The sequence below is a fragment of the Chelonoidis abingdonii genome, chromosome 15 (assembly GCF_003597395.2).
Source record: "Chelonoidis abingdonii isolate Lonesome George chromosome 15, CheloAbing_2.0, whole genome shotgun sequence".
Taxonomy (NCBI): domain Eukaryota; kingdom Metazoa; phylum Chordata; order Testudines; family Testudinidae; genus Chelonoidis; species Chelonoidis abingdonii.
In genome coordinates, this window is record NC_133783.1 from 16,512,064 (window position 1) to 16,528,690 (window position 16,627).

General features: G+C 41.9%; 1 protein-coding gene across 4 annotated transcripts in view; it reads right to left on the minus strand.

Moving 5' to 3' along the window:
- Positions 1 to 16,627, minus strand: part of FAM13C (family with sequence similarity 13 member C) — a 247,065-nt gene that overhangs the window by 112,387 nt on the left and 118,051 nt on the right. For all 4 annotated transcript variants that reach the window (XM_075072582.1, XM_075072581.1, XM_075072580.1 and 1 more), the window contains exons 4-6: positions 15,040 to 15,078; positions 9,721 to 9,777; positions 3,440 to 3,638 (exon numbers count right to left, since the gene is read on the minus strand). In XM_075072582.1, the coding sequence (XP_074928683.1) occupies positions 3,440 to 3,638; positions 9,721 to 9,777; positions 15,040 to 15,078 (295 nt within the window). The remainder of the gene's footprint in view (positions 1 to 3,439; positions 3,639 to 9,720; positions 9,778 to 15,039; positions 15,079 to 16,627) is intronic.

A 16,627-nucleotide genomic window follows, 5' to 3' on the forward strand; every position in this document is an offset into this window, starting at 1 on the left:
AATGAAATTTCTGAAAAATGTTGTTTTGGGTTAATAAAAATGTTTTTGGCTTTTTTACGTTTTTATTTTAGTTTGTTTTATTTGTATGTTTTATTGTATTATCTTATTTTATATTATTTTAAAACAAGGGCTTAACAATTGTTTTAAAATTAAAATGTAAAATTAAATAAAAATTAATATACCCAAACTACAAACCAATATAAAATAATTTGAAAAACAAAGAGTCTTTTCAAAATAAAAAATCAGAGGGTTCCACTCTGAAGTGCTTTGTTTCCATTTTTTTCTTAGAAAAAATTCCATCAAAATTGACCAGCCCTAGTTCTATGGAATCTTATAGGTTTCATGCTTCTCTCCCACTTCTGACCTACATCTGTCCTTCCTGTTCAATTCTAGCCACATATCCCAGTATCCCACTGATCTCTGAAATTTGTTCAAGTTTCAGCAACGCCCACTACGGGCTATATGTTCAAAAGAACTCAGGCTCACTTTTGGACATCTTATTGAGTGGCCAGATTTTCAGTAGTGTGCAACACTAAACAGCTCCCACTGGCAAGAACAGGAACTGAGTGCTGAGGTCTTTTGAAAATGTGATCACGTATCAAGCTTCACTGCCAGGTATCTTAGTTTGCTTTCCCCCCTACTCCCGTCCTTGTAAGTTTCTTACATTGGCATATTGACATTTATAGATTTATTTTTGGCCCTGTGCTATTTTTATTTCACTCTTGAGTCTGACATCCTGTTACTTTTCTAGGATTTACCTCTGCCATTGCAACCTGTCCCAGCACCAGTTCACCTCTAATTTCTGCCCTATTCTTTTATAGATACAGAGATACTGCTCCCTCTCCACAGCCTTTCCACTACCATGGCCATGCATCTGGGTTTCCACTGGTGGAAACTTACAGAATCTGGCCCTATACACACAGATTTCTGTGTATCAAATAAGTGCACCAATTCTGTCCCTAACTCTCAATAGCTCAATACTTGTTCTGCTTTTAAAGAGCTACATTCTGTCAGGAGCAGCTCAAGATGTTGTAACTGCTAAGAGCTTAGCAGCTACTAACACAGATGTGAATAATAATTAAATCTCTGGTATGTCAAAGCAAAATCTGTAATTAGATATTGTCATGATTTCAATAAACTTATTGTAGGAGTGAAATTAAAGGAACATTCCGTGTCAATAAAAACAAGGAATCACTTGAACTAGAATGGCTTAATCACTGTTTGGAGGGCATTCTCATTTTCATTTTCAATGGAACATAATTAGGCAGCAGAGCCAGTGAGATGCATATTGGGTGCCTTATGTGTACAGTTGTGAACTTGTTGAGAGGCTTGGTGGCGGCAATATGTTTAGAAGGAGCCCAGGTGTGCACAGTAGCATGCTGTTTCAAATCATCAGTCTTTCCCTTTTTCAAGATAATGACAACTTGCCATGTAATCGGCAGCTCCCAGAAAAACAACACTACTTTGTTTTCCATTTCAAGTAAAGCAGAAAGTCACAATGGAAAGAAGCAGATTAGATAAAATCAGTTACTAAAACAGAAAAAGCGCTTTAGAATTTGAAAGTTATAGTATATTGGAGCTCTTGACTTGAAAAACTGCCTCTGAACATTTCTATAAGCAGAGCCCTTACTTTTCATAAGCAATTTAAACAACAGCCTGGGTGCCAGATGTACACTTGGTTAAAGAAAACAACAAAACAAATCTAGAGGGGCATGCAGCCATTCTGGGCCTGCAGATGGGGCTTACCTGAATGCATATTCTCTTACATGAGTGTGAACTAGGAGTTTGTAAAATGCATGCCTTGGGAAACATTTTCCCCAAAAAGCCTCAGTCCAGCAAGCTGCTTCATGTGTGCAGACTCCACTGAAATCAATGAGTCAAAGAGGTCTGCCCCTGGAGAGCTCACTGCTGGATCAGGGCCCAAAATATAGCCCAATCAGTGATGAGGGTATTTTAATTTCCTGCAGTGAAGTAACCAGAGTCGGCTCCAGGCACAAGCAAAGAAAGCAGGTACTTGGGGCGGCCAGTGGACAGGGGCGGCAAGTCTGGGTCTTCGGCGGCAAGTCCGGGTCTTCGGCGGCAAGTCCCTCAGTCCCTCTCAGAGCAAAGAACCTGCTGCCGAATTGCCACCGAAGAATGAAGCGGCACAGTAGAGCTGCCACTGAAGTGCCGCCGATTGCAGCTTTATCTTTTTCTTTCCTCTCCCCACCCCCAACCCCCTCTTCACTGCTTGGGGCTGCAAAAAAGCTGGAACTGGCCCTGGAAGTAACATTTATTTTATGTGGGGACCAATCATATTCATAGTACTAATTCTGTTATCTATGAGATACTGTATCAGTGCTCAGTTCAGAGGTGGGGGCAGAATGGTACCACTTTTCTCACTGATTGGAAACAGGGCCTGGGGAAGAGTGAGTGGAAGTGGAACTCATTCTGATTTTTTGGTTTCCCAATCCAAACACCGTATCACAGGGAAACTTGATGGCTTATTGGAGTTTTTTCCCCTCCAGATGCTGCACTTTTCAGTTGCGTCAATATTTTAGGGAGATCTAATTACATGATCACAAAATACTACAAAAAACTAAACCAAAATTCTCAGTTAAATTCTTTGAGCCAAAATGACTGGTGAGATAAAAATGGGGCAAATGAAGCACTACTAAAAGCACTACTTTAGCTTTTAGTGAGTTTGAGATACAGGTGTGACATATATGAGAACTGAAAGGGGGCAGAGATTCAGGGGAGCAAGAAAAATAATTAACAAGAGGGTAAGAGACCAATCATCTCTCCACCTTACTTTATGCCCTCCTGATCAGCTGCTTTTCCTGATATACTTCCCCCTGTGCTGTTAGTGAGAGTCTGTCTTCCCTCTCTGGGAGAGTCACTCCCAGCTGCAGGGTAGACATACCCTAAATATATTATTTTCACTATTTTTTCATACCCACTGAAGGGGATAAAGGGATGAGATGTAACATCCTCCAGCCACCCTACCAAATATCTCCTAATAACTAAGAATTCATAAAACATTACAGTATTTAGTGGTTTGACGTAGACACTAGTTTAAATCTCTAGCACAAGCCACACAAGGGAAAAATCTTGCCGTTATTCCAGCATGTCCAGGAAATACAAGAAGATAACTCAGGAGAAATAATTTGCACATCCTCAGTACTATGATACCCTTACTCTCAGCAGTGAGCAGTTGTGAATTCAGAATCAATCACTATGTCAGGGAATTCTCACTGATTCTGCATGATCCCCTTACTGAAAGGATTACTTCAACTGAAGTGTCACTTGTACCAGATACATGGCCCAAATCATTGTGGAGGTGAGTCAAAGCAGGGATTAATAATGCTATAATTTGCATCACTTTGCATTTAAAACATATTCCTGCTATGACATGGCACCATAAATATCTAGCAAAAACAGATAAGTTTTTTTTTATTACCTGACTTTCTTCATGGTTTTTCCCACTTTCTAGTTTTGCAATGGATTTGAGCTTTCTTAATTTTAAGTTGCCCATTCCAGCTCGCAGAGTGCAGTCATGAGCTGTCTGTTCCACATGCTGCTCGATATCTTGTAATTCTGGCTGGCTGTCCTCTAAGACTGTAGTGTTGTTGGGATAGTTTTCTTTGTTGTTTTCACCTCTAGAAGAAAATAAAACCAAAAGGCGTAAGCAGGATTTTAGCCATCTCTCAGAACAATACTGAGGAGGACTGGTGCCAAGCTCTCAGTTTTATTTGATATGTTAGCATTGCCAGGGTAAGGACACATACCAGCTAAACACTGTGTATGTTAATAAAACAAGTTTCCATTATAGTCTGCAGTTTATTATCAGACCACATGCTAAATGCATGAGTACACATTTGATATAGAGTAATTTAAGCAACTGTAATTTAGGGGCCTGTAAACTGTAAGGCCTGAGCTACACTACAAAGATAGGTCAACATAAATTGCCTTTCATTGACCTAGCATATGTCTATATTCAAATTTGTTTCTTGCTGATGTAAGCATCCTGTTAAGGTGACACAGTAACACCAGCTCCCCACATGGCTTTGAGCCATGGTCAATCTACTGTGGTCAACACAGTGTGAGTGGAGACGCCACGTGACCTATGTCAACCCTAACAGTCATCCAGAAGCTGTCCCACAATGCCTGACCCTGACTGCTACAGCCCCGTGGTCCTGGAGAGCAGAAGCCATCCCCCCTCCCTTTATAAACCCTGCATATTCTTGAAAATGCCTTTTCCTGATTGCCCAACTTGACGCACACACCTAGCAGCTCTCCTTGTGTGCAACTGCCAACCGACCATGCTGATGCCATGCTTTAGATGCACATCTGGGCCTGTGAGGAGAAGAGGCTGTGCAAGCACAGCTATGGAGTAGTTGTAGAAACATGGACATCTACAGGCAGTGAATGGGCAGATCAGGGATCAGCAGCAATGCTGCATAAAAGCAAAGGAACTGCAGCAGGCATGCCAGAAGGCCAGTGAGCTCAACAGTTGATTCGGTGCCAAGCCACAGGCCTGCTGCTTTTACAACTAGCTGCACCCCACAGTGCGACATGGATCTCTCCAATGAGCCCAAGACACAGACCCCTTGTTGTGAACAGCTTGGAAGAGGAAGATGAGGGATATGCAACTGCGGAGTCCAGCTATGCTGTGAGCCAGAATCTGCCCGAGACTCCACACAGTCCAGTAACGCCCTGCGGGTGAGCCCCATTCAGGGGCAGGAACCTCAGGTAAATGTAACGTTGAAATGTTAAGATGGTGCCTGACCCCAGCGTCGCAGGACACAGGTATTGACTTATACTAGAAGATGTAGCAGTATAACTAAGAGAGGTGGAACTGTTATCTTCTTTTCATTCCCTGCAGAGTTAGCTGGGCTGCTCATGAGCAATACTTGGTTTATAGACACAGGCATGTGCCTTGAATTCTCCTGAGAGATCCTGTTGCAAGCTTCTTGGAGGTAACTCTGCAATCTTCTTCTGAAGGTTTCTAGTACTGGCAGCCTTATTGCTCCATGATAGGACACATTCCCACACTGGTCTCTGATGACTTTGGCAGGCACCACTGCAGTAAACAGGGTAGCAGAGTATGGGTCCATGGTGGCTTAGGGACACAAGTAACTATTGTGCTCTCTTCATTACCCTTGTGTGTGAGATATCAGCTAAAATCAGCATCGCCTTGGAAAATAGTGCCAGTGCTCCGGGCCATCGTCCTTGTACTCATACACATGGAAATAGGGGCCAAAACGTTACTGTTTCATGCCACCAAACAATCCCCTCCTCATGCCCCCCCTTCCCTACACCTGTCCTTGGCCATACTCAGTGTGGCTGGATAGCCGTGTTGTGCATAGGTGCTCCAAGGCAGAAGTAGCAATAAGCATGTCTTGTTTAAAATGTTAGGGGGCAAAAGGGAAGGGAGTTCTGAAACTTAACTTGCACTTTCTGCTGTCACTATGCATACGACACCTCTGTATGTTTTATCCATAGATGTTACCAGTGCATCTCTCCATACCCACAGATTGCCTGCCATGATAAGGAGGAGAAAGAAAAGGACACAGGAGGATATGTTCATCAAGATTCTGCAAACCAGTGCTGCACCAGACCATGAACAGAGTACTTGGAGGGTAAACATTGCAGATGGCCTGGAGAAAGAAAGAGCAGATAGATGAAAGGTCCAGGAGTCCCAGCAGAAAAAGGGCAGGGAGCATATCAAGGGACAGTAGAAAAAACACAGCTTCACATACACTGACTTGTGAGAGTCACAGTTGCTGTATGGGTATCCAAAATGTACATGAATGTTCTGTCCCCTTAAATTCTGTTCCATTAATTTATTTTAGAAGTTTTTATTAAATACCTTTTTTAATTGCACTTTTTGCACTGGTTTTGTTATGTAATAAAAATCTATTTTTGGTAAAGAATTGATCTTTATTTCTTCATAACATATGCTGGAGAATGCATAGCACTGCTGAAAGCTCCCACTACCTGTTATTGTAGAGGTCAACAAAACTCATAGAATCAGTGACAAACACAGTGTAATAATTATAAATTCACAGCAAGCACCATATAATTAATAGGTACATTGCCAGACAGTGTTATATTAATAAATGTACACCAAGTACCACACAGTTCCTAAAAGCCCCCAAAACTTCAGGACAGGTAAAGCACAGTCCACACAATGCATTGCTGTGGCTGACCATTAAAGTGCTCTGTCAAGGCCGTTCTCGACTGTAGAGCTCCACATTGAGCTCTTTTAATAGCCCTTGTGGCTGGCTGTGCAAACTCAGGAGAAAGATGCTCCATCTCCACCGTGGAGGCAATTTTTCCTCCCTTGTTTCATAGATATTATGCAGGACACAACAGGTAGCACTGTTTTTTTTCTCTTGCAGAGATCCAATCTTGTGAGTAAACATCACCAGCATCCCTTCAACCACCCATAGACATTCAACTGCCATTCTGCACCTGCTGAGCTGGTAACTGAATTTTTCCTTGGTGTTGTTGAGATGGCCAGTGTATGACTTCATGAACCAGGGAAGCAAGGGATAGACTGGATCCTCCAGGATCACTACTGGCATTTTATCACCACCAATGGTAATCTGCTGGTCATGAAAATAGGTCCCTACTTGCAGCTTTCTGAACAGTCCAGTGTTCTCAAAGATGTGTGTGTCATGAACCTTCGCTGACCAGTCCACACTGATGTCAGTGAAGCATCCCTGGTGATCCATCAAGGTTGCATAACAATAGAAAAGTAGCCCTTTCTTTTGAAGCACTCTGGTGCAAGGTCGTCTGTTGCCAAAATAACGATACATGTGATACCTACTGCTCCGCCACAGTTCGGGAATCCCACTATGTCGTGTACATTACTGAGATTCACAGTCTTGTGTAGTAGGACACAATTAATGGCCCCACATACTCGCATGACAACTCCAAAATGGTTTCCTGCTGACCGGCTGCAATCAGGAGTTGCAAGTTTCCACAGTGTGATCACCACTTGCTTGTCAACTGCCAGTGCATCTCTTATTCTGGTGTCCCTGCATTAGAGATGGGAAGAGCTTGGCATCCAGATCCAGGAATGTGGCCTTTCACATCCAAATGTTCTGCAGCTATTGCTTATCATCCTGAACCTGCATTACAGTGCATTCTCACCAGTCAGAGCAGGGATCGGCAACCTTTGGGATGCGGCCTGCATGGTATGCACCCTGGTGGGCTGGGCCGGTGTGTTTACCTGCTGCGTCTAGGTTTGGCTGATTGCTGCTCCAACTGGCTGCAGTTCGCCATCCCAGGCCAGTGGGGACTGTGGGAAGCGGCGCAGGCTGAGGATGTGCTGGGCGCTGCTTCCCGCTGCCGCCATTGGCCTGGAGCAGCGAACCATGGCCAGTGGGAGCCGCAGTCGTCTGAACCTGCGGATGCAGCAGGTAAACAAATTGGCACGGCCCACCAGTGTGCTTACCCTGGCGGGCCGTGTGCCGAAGCTTGCCAATACCTGAGTCAGAGATTATTTCTCAGGCCCAGAAGCAGCACTCTACTGTCTGCAGCTTCCCCGTAAATGTCACCAACAACCTTGAATTGGTTCTTGCAATGTCCCACAGCAATCTGTCCTCCACAAAATTGTCATGTCCCCCCACTGATGAGGTCCTTCCTATGGTTCTGGAAATACCAGAGATCATTTGTCCTGTGTTTGCAGTTCTCATGACAATAGTGCAATAGTGAAGAGTGGTTTAATTTAGACCCTGAGACATTCTTAGGAACTCAGGCTCTATGCTTGTGTCAGAGATGGCAGACAGATAGAAGTGCTGCAAGGTTTTGTGGGATTTTTAAAAAAGGCATGAAAATAATGGGGTGGGGATGGCATTATAGCATGGAGAAAGCTGCTTGCTGTGAACTTGATCCCTTGCTCCCAGTCACCCCTATTCAACTCACTTCTGCCCTATTATGCAGTGCCAACGTTTCCCAGGAGACAGTGCTCCAGATAGCAGGGAGTTGCACACTAAGATATCTATCCAATGTGCACCACACATCGACCCAAGCACTCCTGATGAGTACATGCAGTGCCAACACAAGGAGCCAAGTGCACACACATGAATGATGTACTAACTGTGGCAGCTTTATGCCAATGTAACTTGTATTGACCAATGTTTGCAGCATAGATATGGCCTTTGACTTCCCATACTAAAAAAGTCAAAAGCATCTTTTCCCATATCATCACCCAATGCCACAGTCTTCAGAAGTCATTGGTTTAGCTGGGCTGTAGCCCTACTAATATTGTTGTCTTTCCCTTCACACAAACCGTTGCTTCCTACATCTGTGATCTCATTGTGCAAGCTCCCTTCCCTGTCCTTTCATATCTCCTTGCTCTTTCCACTCAGTTTTTCACCTTTCCTATGGGCTACTATATCCCCTTCATGTCTGCTGGAATAAGGGAGAGAGAAGGGCATATGAAGTAGGATTTGGACAGCCAAAGTAGGACAGGTTTCGAGTTGAGAGGAGGGAAATCATCCTTGCCTTCTTTTTCCTACCTCATGTCCAAACATGTTCCTGCTTCATCTTTCCTAGCCTAGATTCCAGCCATACCACTGCCCTTCCCTCCACTCCCTCCCAGGCAGTTATTGTCACTCCCTAGAGGAAGGCATCCACTACTCACACTCTTTCCCCCCAGCATCTTAGTCCAGAAAAAAAAGTTTGGTAGTTTGTAGGAGGCAGCTGGACAAGTTGGTGAAAATTATATCAGAATCCTGATTGCAGGAAAGGGTCACCATGCATAACAGTAAATCACAGTCTAGGTGGCTTAATTAGACCCTGGGACACTCTTGAGAGCTTAGGTAAAAGTTGTGGCTAGGACAGAAGTCTCATCTTTGTCTGGCAAGCAGAGTACAACCTTTCCTCCCAGATGCAGATCTTGCTGCAGTTATCCATGCCTTTGCCACTTGAAGTTAGACTCCTGTAATACACTTTGTATAGAACTACACATCAAAACTATTCAGAAATTTAAGCTAGTGAGAGAGGGGGGCTGCCCACTTATTAAGCAGTGCATCATGAGAGAATAGGTTACCAGCCATGCTCTGTACTCTATACTGACTGCCAGTTTTCACATGGAAGTCAGGATGTTGGTTTTAACCAATAAAGCCCTAGGATTTGTGACCTGACTACCTGAGATATCACCTCACTCCCTGTCTGAACTCCCACAGCTGAGTTTATCAGAGAAGCCTGAGTTGGACTGCCTCAGGAGTTTAATAGAGAGCAGCCTGTTGACACAGAATTCTCTGTATTGGGACTCCATCTACAGAGCTGGTTTTTCCCTACTTAGCTCACCAGAGCCCAGATGGGTTAACCTTGTAGGCACCAAAACTTTTCCCCCAGGGAAATGGGTTGTGGATAGAAAGTTTGGTCCAGGGTAGCTATTATTGTTACTGGGTGGGTTGCTTTCTCTTGCATGGGCAGTTCTAGAAATATATTGAAATACAGTTGGTTTTAAATTGTCTAAATTTTAAATTGTCTGGAATGCTAACATGTGTCATCCAAAAGCAGAAATACAAACATACCTGGGTGATTTTCATCTCAATAATACTTAAACTAAACTATTCTGTAATTTAGAAGAATTTTAATTTTCAGTGATGATGCTCCTTGAGTTTTTGGGTACCATTAACAGATGATCCCTAATAGATAGGGATGAAAGAGAAAAGTCAGATCCCTTGCCAAGGGTTTTCAGATAAGATATAGAGTAAATACCTGTGGATGGAGTTTGCTGCTTGGCCTTCATGTACAGACTCTGTATCCTCGTCACACCTTGAAAATGGATATAAAATAATTATTGACTTTTTGCCAGTTGCATATTTTATCTTTTTAGTAACAAAACTGGTCAGTTTGAAGTGACACATACAATTCTCGAAACATTCCTCTCTCTCAAGCTTTAGCTGAAGTCAATTCATGGCATAGTTTCTCTGTTTGCAAAGTTTGTTGTGATATTTTAAAATCTGATTTTCTGCAGAATTAGATAGACCATTTGCTCACTCTCTTTTGTCTTACTGGAAATCCCATGACAAATAAAATGCAGCTTCTACTGTAAAAACTGTAGAAAATAAAAGGAGACATCCTTCTTTTTAATGGCTAATAGCCTACTTTGCTCAAAGTATTATAAACAGTAATTAACTTAACACAGAGCTCATTTTTTCTCCAAGACCTATTTAAGAAATTCACAGTTGTACAGTAGTTGGCCTCTGTAATGCTACTGAAAAAAAATCCCAATATAAGTTAAATTACTGAGGTGAAAAATAATTCTATTGAGATTTGATCACAATGTTTTGGGTTAAGTGTTCCTAAAGCAAAAAGTATCATAATTACAAGGAGAAAAATGCTGTTACATTTAATACCCAACTGTTGACCAGAGATTCAGAATGACATCAAGCATAGATTAACTTTGCAATACTCAGTGCAAGACAATCTGCAGATCCAAACTACAATGCACAATGGAGGCTTCTCTTGCCATCTAGACCCAGATATAAAGAAAAGTCTACCTTCCACTCTATCAATTCTGGAGAAATGTTTGCCCCTCCCCCACACTCTTTTCTTCACCTTCTGCTCATACTCACACTGCACAAACACTGAACAGGCCTGGGTTACTTGATGCTAGCTGGCAGAAGAATCTATTCATTATGTGGGAAGCAACCTGTAATTCAATTGATTCATTAATTATTGACGAAAGCTGCCTTGCTCTGGAAAGAACACGTTAAATGATAAACGTGTATCCCTGCATGGCAATTTGATGGTAAGATTTTAATATGCTCCTCTCCCTGCCAGTCTTCTGCTGGTATCTTTATCAACTGGCAAGCTGCTGATGAAATTATTTAAAGGGATACTCTCTCAAGTCATTTATACTTCCTGAATTGACCTACACTTTGGGGGGTGGGGAGAGAAGGGTTAATGAACGCATCCACTGAGGATGCCTTGAGTGCATTTCTTTTAAAAGAAAAAAAAATTTCTCTCTTTAAAACTGCTGAGCTCCTCAATGTTTAGATAATACAGCAGTGCTAATTTTTGCAAGTATGTTAATGTGACCTTTGTTTGGGCATGGGTATGACCCCCATGCTGGGATTCTGCCTATAGAACTATAGACAAGGAAGAGAAGCAATGTATACTGAGTAATACATTGCAGTTGCAGAAACAGTTCCAATAGCAAGCCTCTCCACGTTGCCAATGGAGTGTTGCCTCCTCTGTTCTCCTATGGTTTAATATTGGTAGGGGAGTGGCCCTGAGAGCCACTCTCCAGCTAACCAGTGTTAAAGGGAGAAAGCCATTTGCCAGAAGAAATCTTCATCTAAAATTGGGGAGGAAAAAATCAGTTGGAAAATTTGGGGATAGGAGTTGGGAACTTAGAGGGAGAAAATCAGGGAAACTTTCAGGGAGAGGAAAGAGAGATGGGAGAACGCAAGGAGAGGAGATAGAGAGGAATAATATTCCTTGACAGAGGTGGAATGGCCCTGCTAATCTGCCCAATGAAGACACCAGAAGGGAGCAGAATGCCACCAAGGCTCCCCACAGGAGAGTAAAATAAGTGAGACCCTGGACCTGTTTAGGAGAGGGGCAATTATTGGGTGAGAGGTTTGTGTGGCTTGGCTGAGGCCTATCTGAATCAATTAAGAATACCAGTAGATAGGGTTTACATTCTGCTTTGAACAGAAGCTCCACACTGGCCCGGTGTCTCCATTACAAGCTAAGCTTGTGACAGGAACAGAGAGCCAGAGGAAAAGTTAGCGTTATACCATCTTTACACTTCTCCTGTTCTGGTGGCCAATTTGAGCTGCTCTTACTCATACCTGGCTCTCTGTGGGACCACTCTGACAGCCAAGCATAGTCAGAGCATATAGGTGCTCCTGCCCATGGCTCTCTTCACCAGGAACATCACCTACATGAAGGGACTCTGAGGGATGTGGCATGCATATACCAATTTAATGCTGTCTGGGAATTCTCCCCTCTACTGAGCAAATCCCCAGGATTCTCCCCTCTACTGAGCAAATCCCCTGCGTGTTGGTTCCACTGAGTTTGCTCAGGGGTGATCCTATGAACTACAGAGCACTGAACCTTACTTCAGTATCAGGTAATTGCTTGAAATAATAAATAAAAACAAAATTATAAGACACCTGTGTGAACATTATACGATGGGGACTGTTATCAAGGAGGACAGTATGGAAGTCCAAAAAATAATTAATAGCTTAAAGAAGACAATTGGGTATTTCTATTTACTCAGCTCATAAGAACAAGCGGACAATGAAATTAAAAAGGTATCACATTTAAAATTGATAAAAAAAAATTTAAAAAAACCCACAATACAAAGTTAACCTATGAAATGCACTGCCACAAGATATTGCTTGAGGCTAAGACCCTAGCAGGATTTTAAAAAGGATTAGTGTATTCCACTACATGGATAATGAAAATACCCAGTTACACTATATAGGATATTTTTATAAAAGAGCAGAGAGTTGTCCCTTAGTGGTAGGTTATTCCATTAATGACCTTCATCTGAAGCATCTGGCCCCGGATGATCAGAGACAGCAGAGCAACTAGATGGACAGATCTGATCCAATACGGCAATTCCGTTTTTCCAGAGAACATGGGATTTAGTGGATGTATTGTGATTTGTTCCTTCTTTGACTAGAGAGGAAACCTTTCCGAGGATCTGGAAAGCTGCATCTATTTTGAGGCTATGACATTTAAGATATGCATATAAACAATAACTTCTCATTCACCAGATGCACATATAGCCCACTAGGAGCCTGGCAGATCTGGACTTTTGACTTATCTGGAGAAAGGTCCCTGGAAAAAAGTGAAATTTGATGTTTTATATCAAGGTCCTGTGTATTGTATGATTCTGCAGCATCTGCCCCTTGTAACAGAATTGTGCTTCAGAATGTAAGGCCAAGATTAGATGCCTGAAGTTAGGTACCTAGATCCTCATTTACGCTGCTAAATAGAAGTGACCTCATTTTCAGAAGTGTGCAGTATGAAGAATTTGTACTGAAGTCAATGAGAGCAGCGTGTTCTCAGCACCTCTGAAAATCTGGCATCTTTTATTTCAGTGCCTTAGTAGGCATAAAAGTGTCTAACTTTAGCACCCACATTTGACAATTTTGGCCCAAGTAGGTTTTTTTAAAGTATGTTCCAAGCCCTGTGGGTTTATAAACTTGCTAAAAATAAAGAGAAAGACAAATTCAATGTGAAAACAGGGTTCTGTTTCTACTGTGCTCCTAGCAAACTTCTCCAGTGCCCCACACTATGTGGGATATCCCATTTCTCAGATGCCTTTGGACCAAGGACCTGCTATTCCAGTGGCGGCTGCTGTGCACATACCCTGCCCCCTCCTTTTCCCTATTGGCAAAGCTAGTGTAATGCCAAGAGACCCCGGTCATTGGCGGCCAGGATCAAACCTGGGGCCTCTGGAGCTTAGTGCATGAGCCTCTATTGCATGAGCAAAAAGGAACTGGCTATTAGCTAAGGCTGAAGAGCAAACTCACTGTTTCTCTCTCTCTCTCTAACTGGTCTCAGTGCTACTAGATGCGACAGAACACCACACCCAGGACTAGCACTACAAAGCAGGCCTCTCTGCAATGCTTCCTCCGGTCTTTATGGTGACAGGAGGCCTGGCAAAGAAAGACTTGCACCATTGGCTCTAGCGGCATGACTAGGGGAAGGGCAAAGATGTGCACAGGCAGGGGGAACCCTGAGGTTGAGGAAAAGAAAGGGTGGGGAAATTATTAAAAATGTGATGCCCTACTTCGCCCTTCATTTGGAAAGTCCCACATGTTGTCCTTCATTTTAGACCCCACTGTACCACAATACAGTATTTAAAGGTGGAGCTGTATTGTGGCAAAACTAATTAAAAATAATATTAAAAACAATTTTCTATTTTTTATGCCATTTAATTTCATGGTTATTACTGTAGCACTTCAAAAATTGGGATAAAATTAATACCTGAAGCAAAGTGAGAGCAGTATATAGGAGGTTAAAGGTGTTTGGAATCCCTAGAAAAATGTTACATCCGTTCTTCTCTAGTCAGTTTGACAGCACATATGGATTGCTCAAACTGAGTTACAACCTAGACTGCTTTCAAAATATATAATTTCCCCTGCAACATTTTAGCAAACAATTCATAATCAACTTAGGCTTTTTATTCCTAGCATTTCAGCAATATGAAATGTACCTTACATGCAAACAAATCTATAAATCATCTCACTTCTGAGAAACTGCTGGCCACAATTCAGCTGGGCAGTCTTCTGAAATATAATCAAGTGTGTAAAATTCGGGGATAAAATACCTATGAAATACAAACAGGGTCTGTACTAATGTCAATGAATAATACAGAATAGTCACATCTGAAATTAAAGCATGTTCCTTTAAGGGGGAAAAAATTAAATTGCTAATAGCATCTCAGTGTTTGTAACTTTATAAGGTTTTCTACTATTCTGCTGTCTGTCCAACTTCCTAAGATAAAAAGGCAAAACATATTTCTTTAAAACCAAAGGGGGAGGAGGGGAAGTGTAAGTAAAAAGTTCACTGCATTAATTGCAAAGGGAAACTGCATTCAGATACTGAAGCTGCCTAATAACTGCAGTGTTATGCTCAAAACATTCTTAAAGAATATTTTCTGCCAATGCTGACAGTAAGCATAGCCCATGTGCTCTTAGAAAACTGACATTTTTGCTTGTCCTGATCAGTAACAAGAATTAGCAATATTTTTTCATGAGATGTACAGTATACATACAATCATATATGCAAACACATGTAAAATATATATGGCAGAAAACAGCAACATAAAGATATTCTTTCATAATGCAAGCCCATTGCTAATGGATAGTTAACCATTTGTAAATAAATATTGTTGTTTTATATCATATTCAGCATATTTTCAGTAAAATATTAAAATCCCAGAAGACTGCGCATCATAAGATGTTACAGAAAGCTTTTTCACTTTTGAAATAGTATTTAAAATTATTCTCTGTACTGCTTAACATATCATTCTTATTTAATGGTATAGGTAAATATTTATTCACTTACTCTGCTAAAGCTGTATTGTTGAAGGAATGATCCTGAATGCTGAAACAGAAACAAGAAAACATCAGTTAGTCAATAAAGCAGGCAGCCTCCCCAATTGTTTTTCAGTTGCTGGAACACATACAGAAACATGGCATTGCAAGGCAAGTCTCTGTGTTAGCTCTACATGCACATACCGTACGCTGGGCTGCTCTGCACATGCTCATAATCAAAGAGCCATAGGGATTAGCCCTGCAATACTCACAAACCACAAAGGCCATCCAGCAGTGCTTTCAATATATGAACTCAGGTTGCCGGGAGATTCTCAAAAAGGGATCAGGCACTTTGCAGTTACAACTATGCTGTTAAACAGAAACTGTGATTTCTAGCACATTGATACAAGTGTTTGGTATTCTCATTCTTTAAACACTTATTAGCAGCCTGCTCATTATACACTATGTCATGTTTATTACTTCAGATAGAGATGACCAATTAAGGTTCTCATGAGACTTTTCTTCAGTTGTCTCTAACAAATTCTGCTGATAGCCATGCTCCAAGGGAAACTGTGAAAAAAATTAAACTGAATTGGAAGGAAGGGGTGCTAAACTAACAAAGGATTTTTAAATGAGCAGCATGGAAACTGCTTCTGCAAAAGAGGAATGGATAGAAAAATCCAAACTAACCCTGAAGTGAAGTATCTGCAAACCTGGTTTTATACATCTATAAAGGTCAAATCAGAATTCAGTTAAATGTGCTGATTCTGAGATAACCTGGAGCTTCCTGTCTACTTGCATCTTAAAAATCTGATAAATATTCTGCTAGATCATCCTACAGTAGAAAAATGTTCTTGCTGCTACATGTTTTTCCAAATAATGGAGTATTACAAGCATTTTTGATGTGTGACAATGGCACTGCACAGACTACAGCAAGAAACCAAGCAGAGATTAGGAGGTGGGGCTTCCTACTCCCTGAAGCAGCCCTGCTAGCATGATGTGTGAGCACAGTTCACAATCATTGTTAGCATAATGAGGATCCAAAGCCACACCAGGACAAGGCAGATAGAATTCCCCTTCCCTTAAAGAATATTGACATTGTCTCTTATTCATGTCTCTTCTGAGCTCACTCATCCAATCCGCATTGTTTTATAGACTCAAACTTTAAGGCGAGGAATCATTGTGATTATATTGTCTGGCCTCCTACACATCACGGGCAACAGAACCTCACCCACCCACTCCTGTAAAGGACTCCTAACTTCTGGCTGAGTTACTGAAGTCCTCAAATAGTGATTTAAGAGTTACAGAGAATCCACCATTTATTCTAGTTCATACCAGCAAGTGACCTGTGCCCCATGCTGCAGAGGGGGGAAATTCCTTCCTGACCCTATATACAATGATTAGTTAGACCCTGAGTGTGTGGGTGAGACCCAGCGGCCAGACACCTGGGAAGGAATCCTCCGTAGTAACTTAGAGTCCTCCCTATCTTCTTTGAGAAGGTGACGGATTACTTAGACAAAGGAAATGCGGTAGATCTAATTTACCTCGATTTCAGTAAGGCATTTGACACGGTTCCGCATGGGGAACTGTTAGTTAAATTGGAAAAGATGGGGATGAAT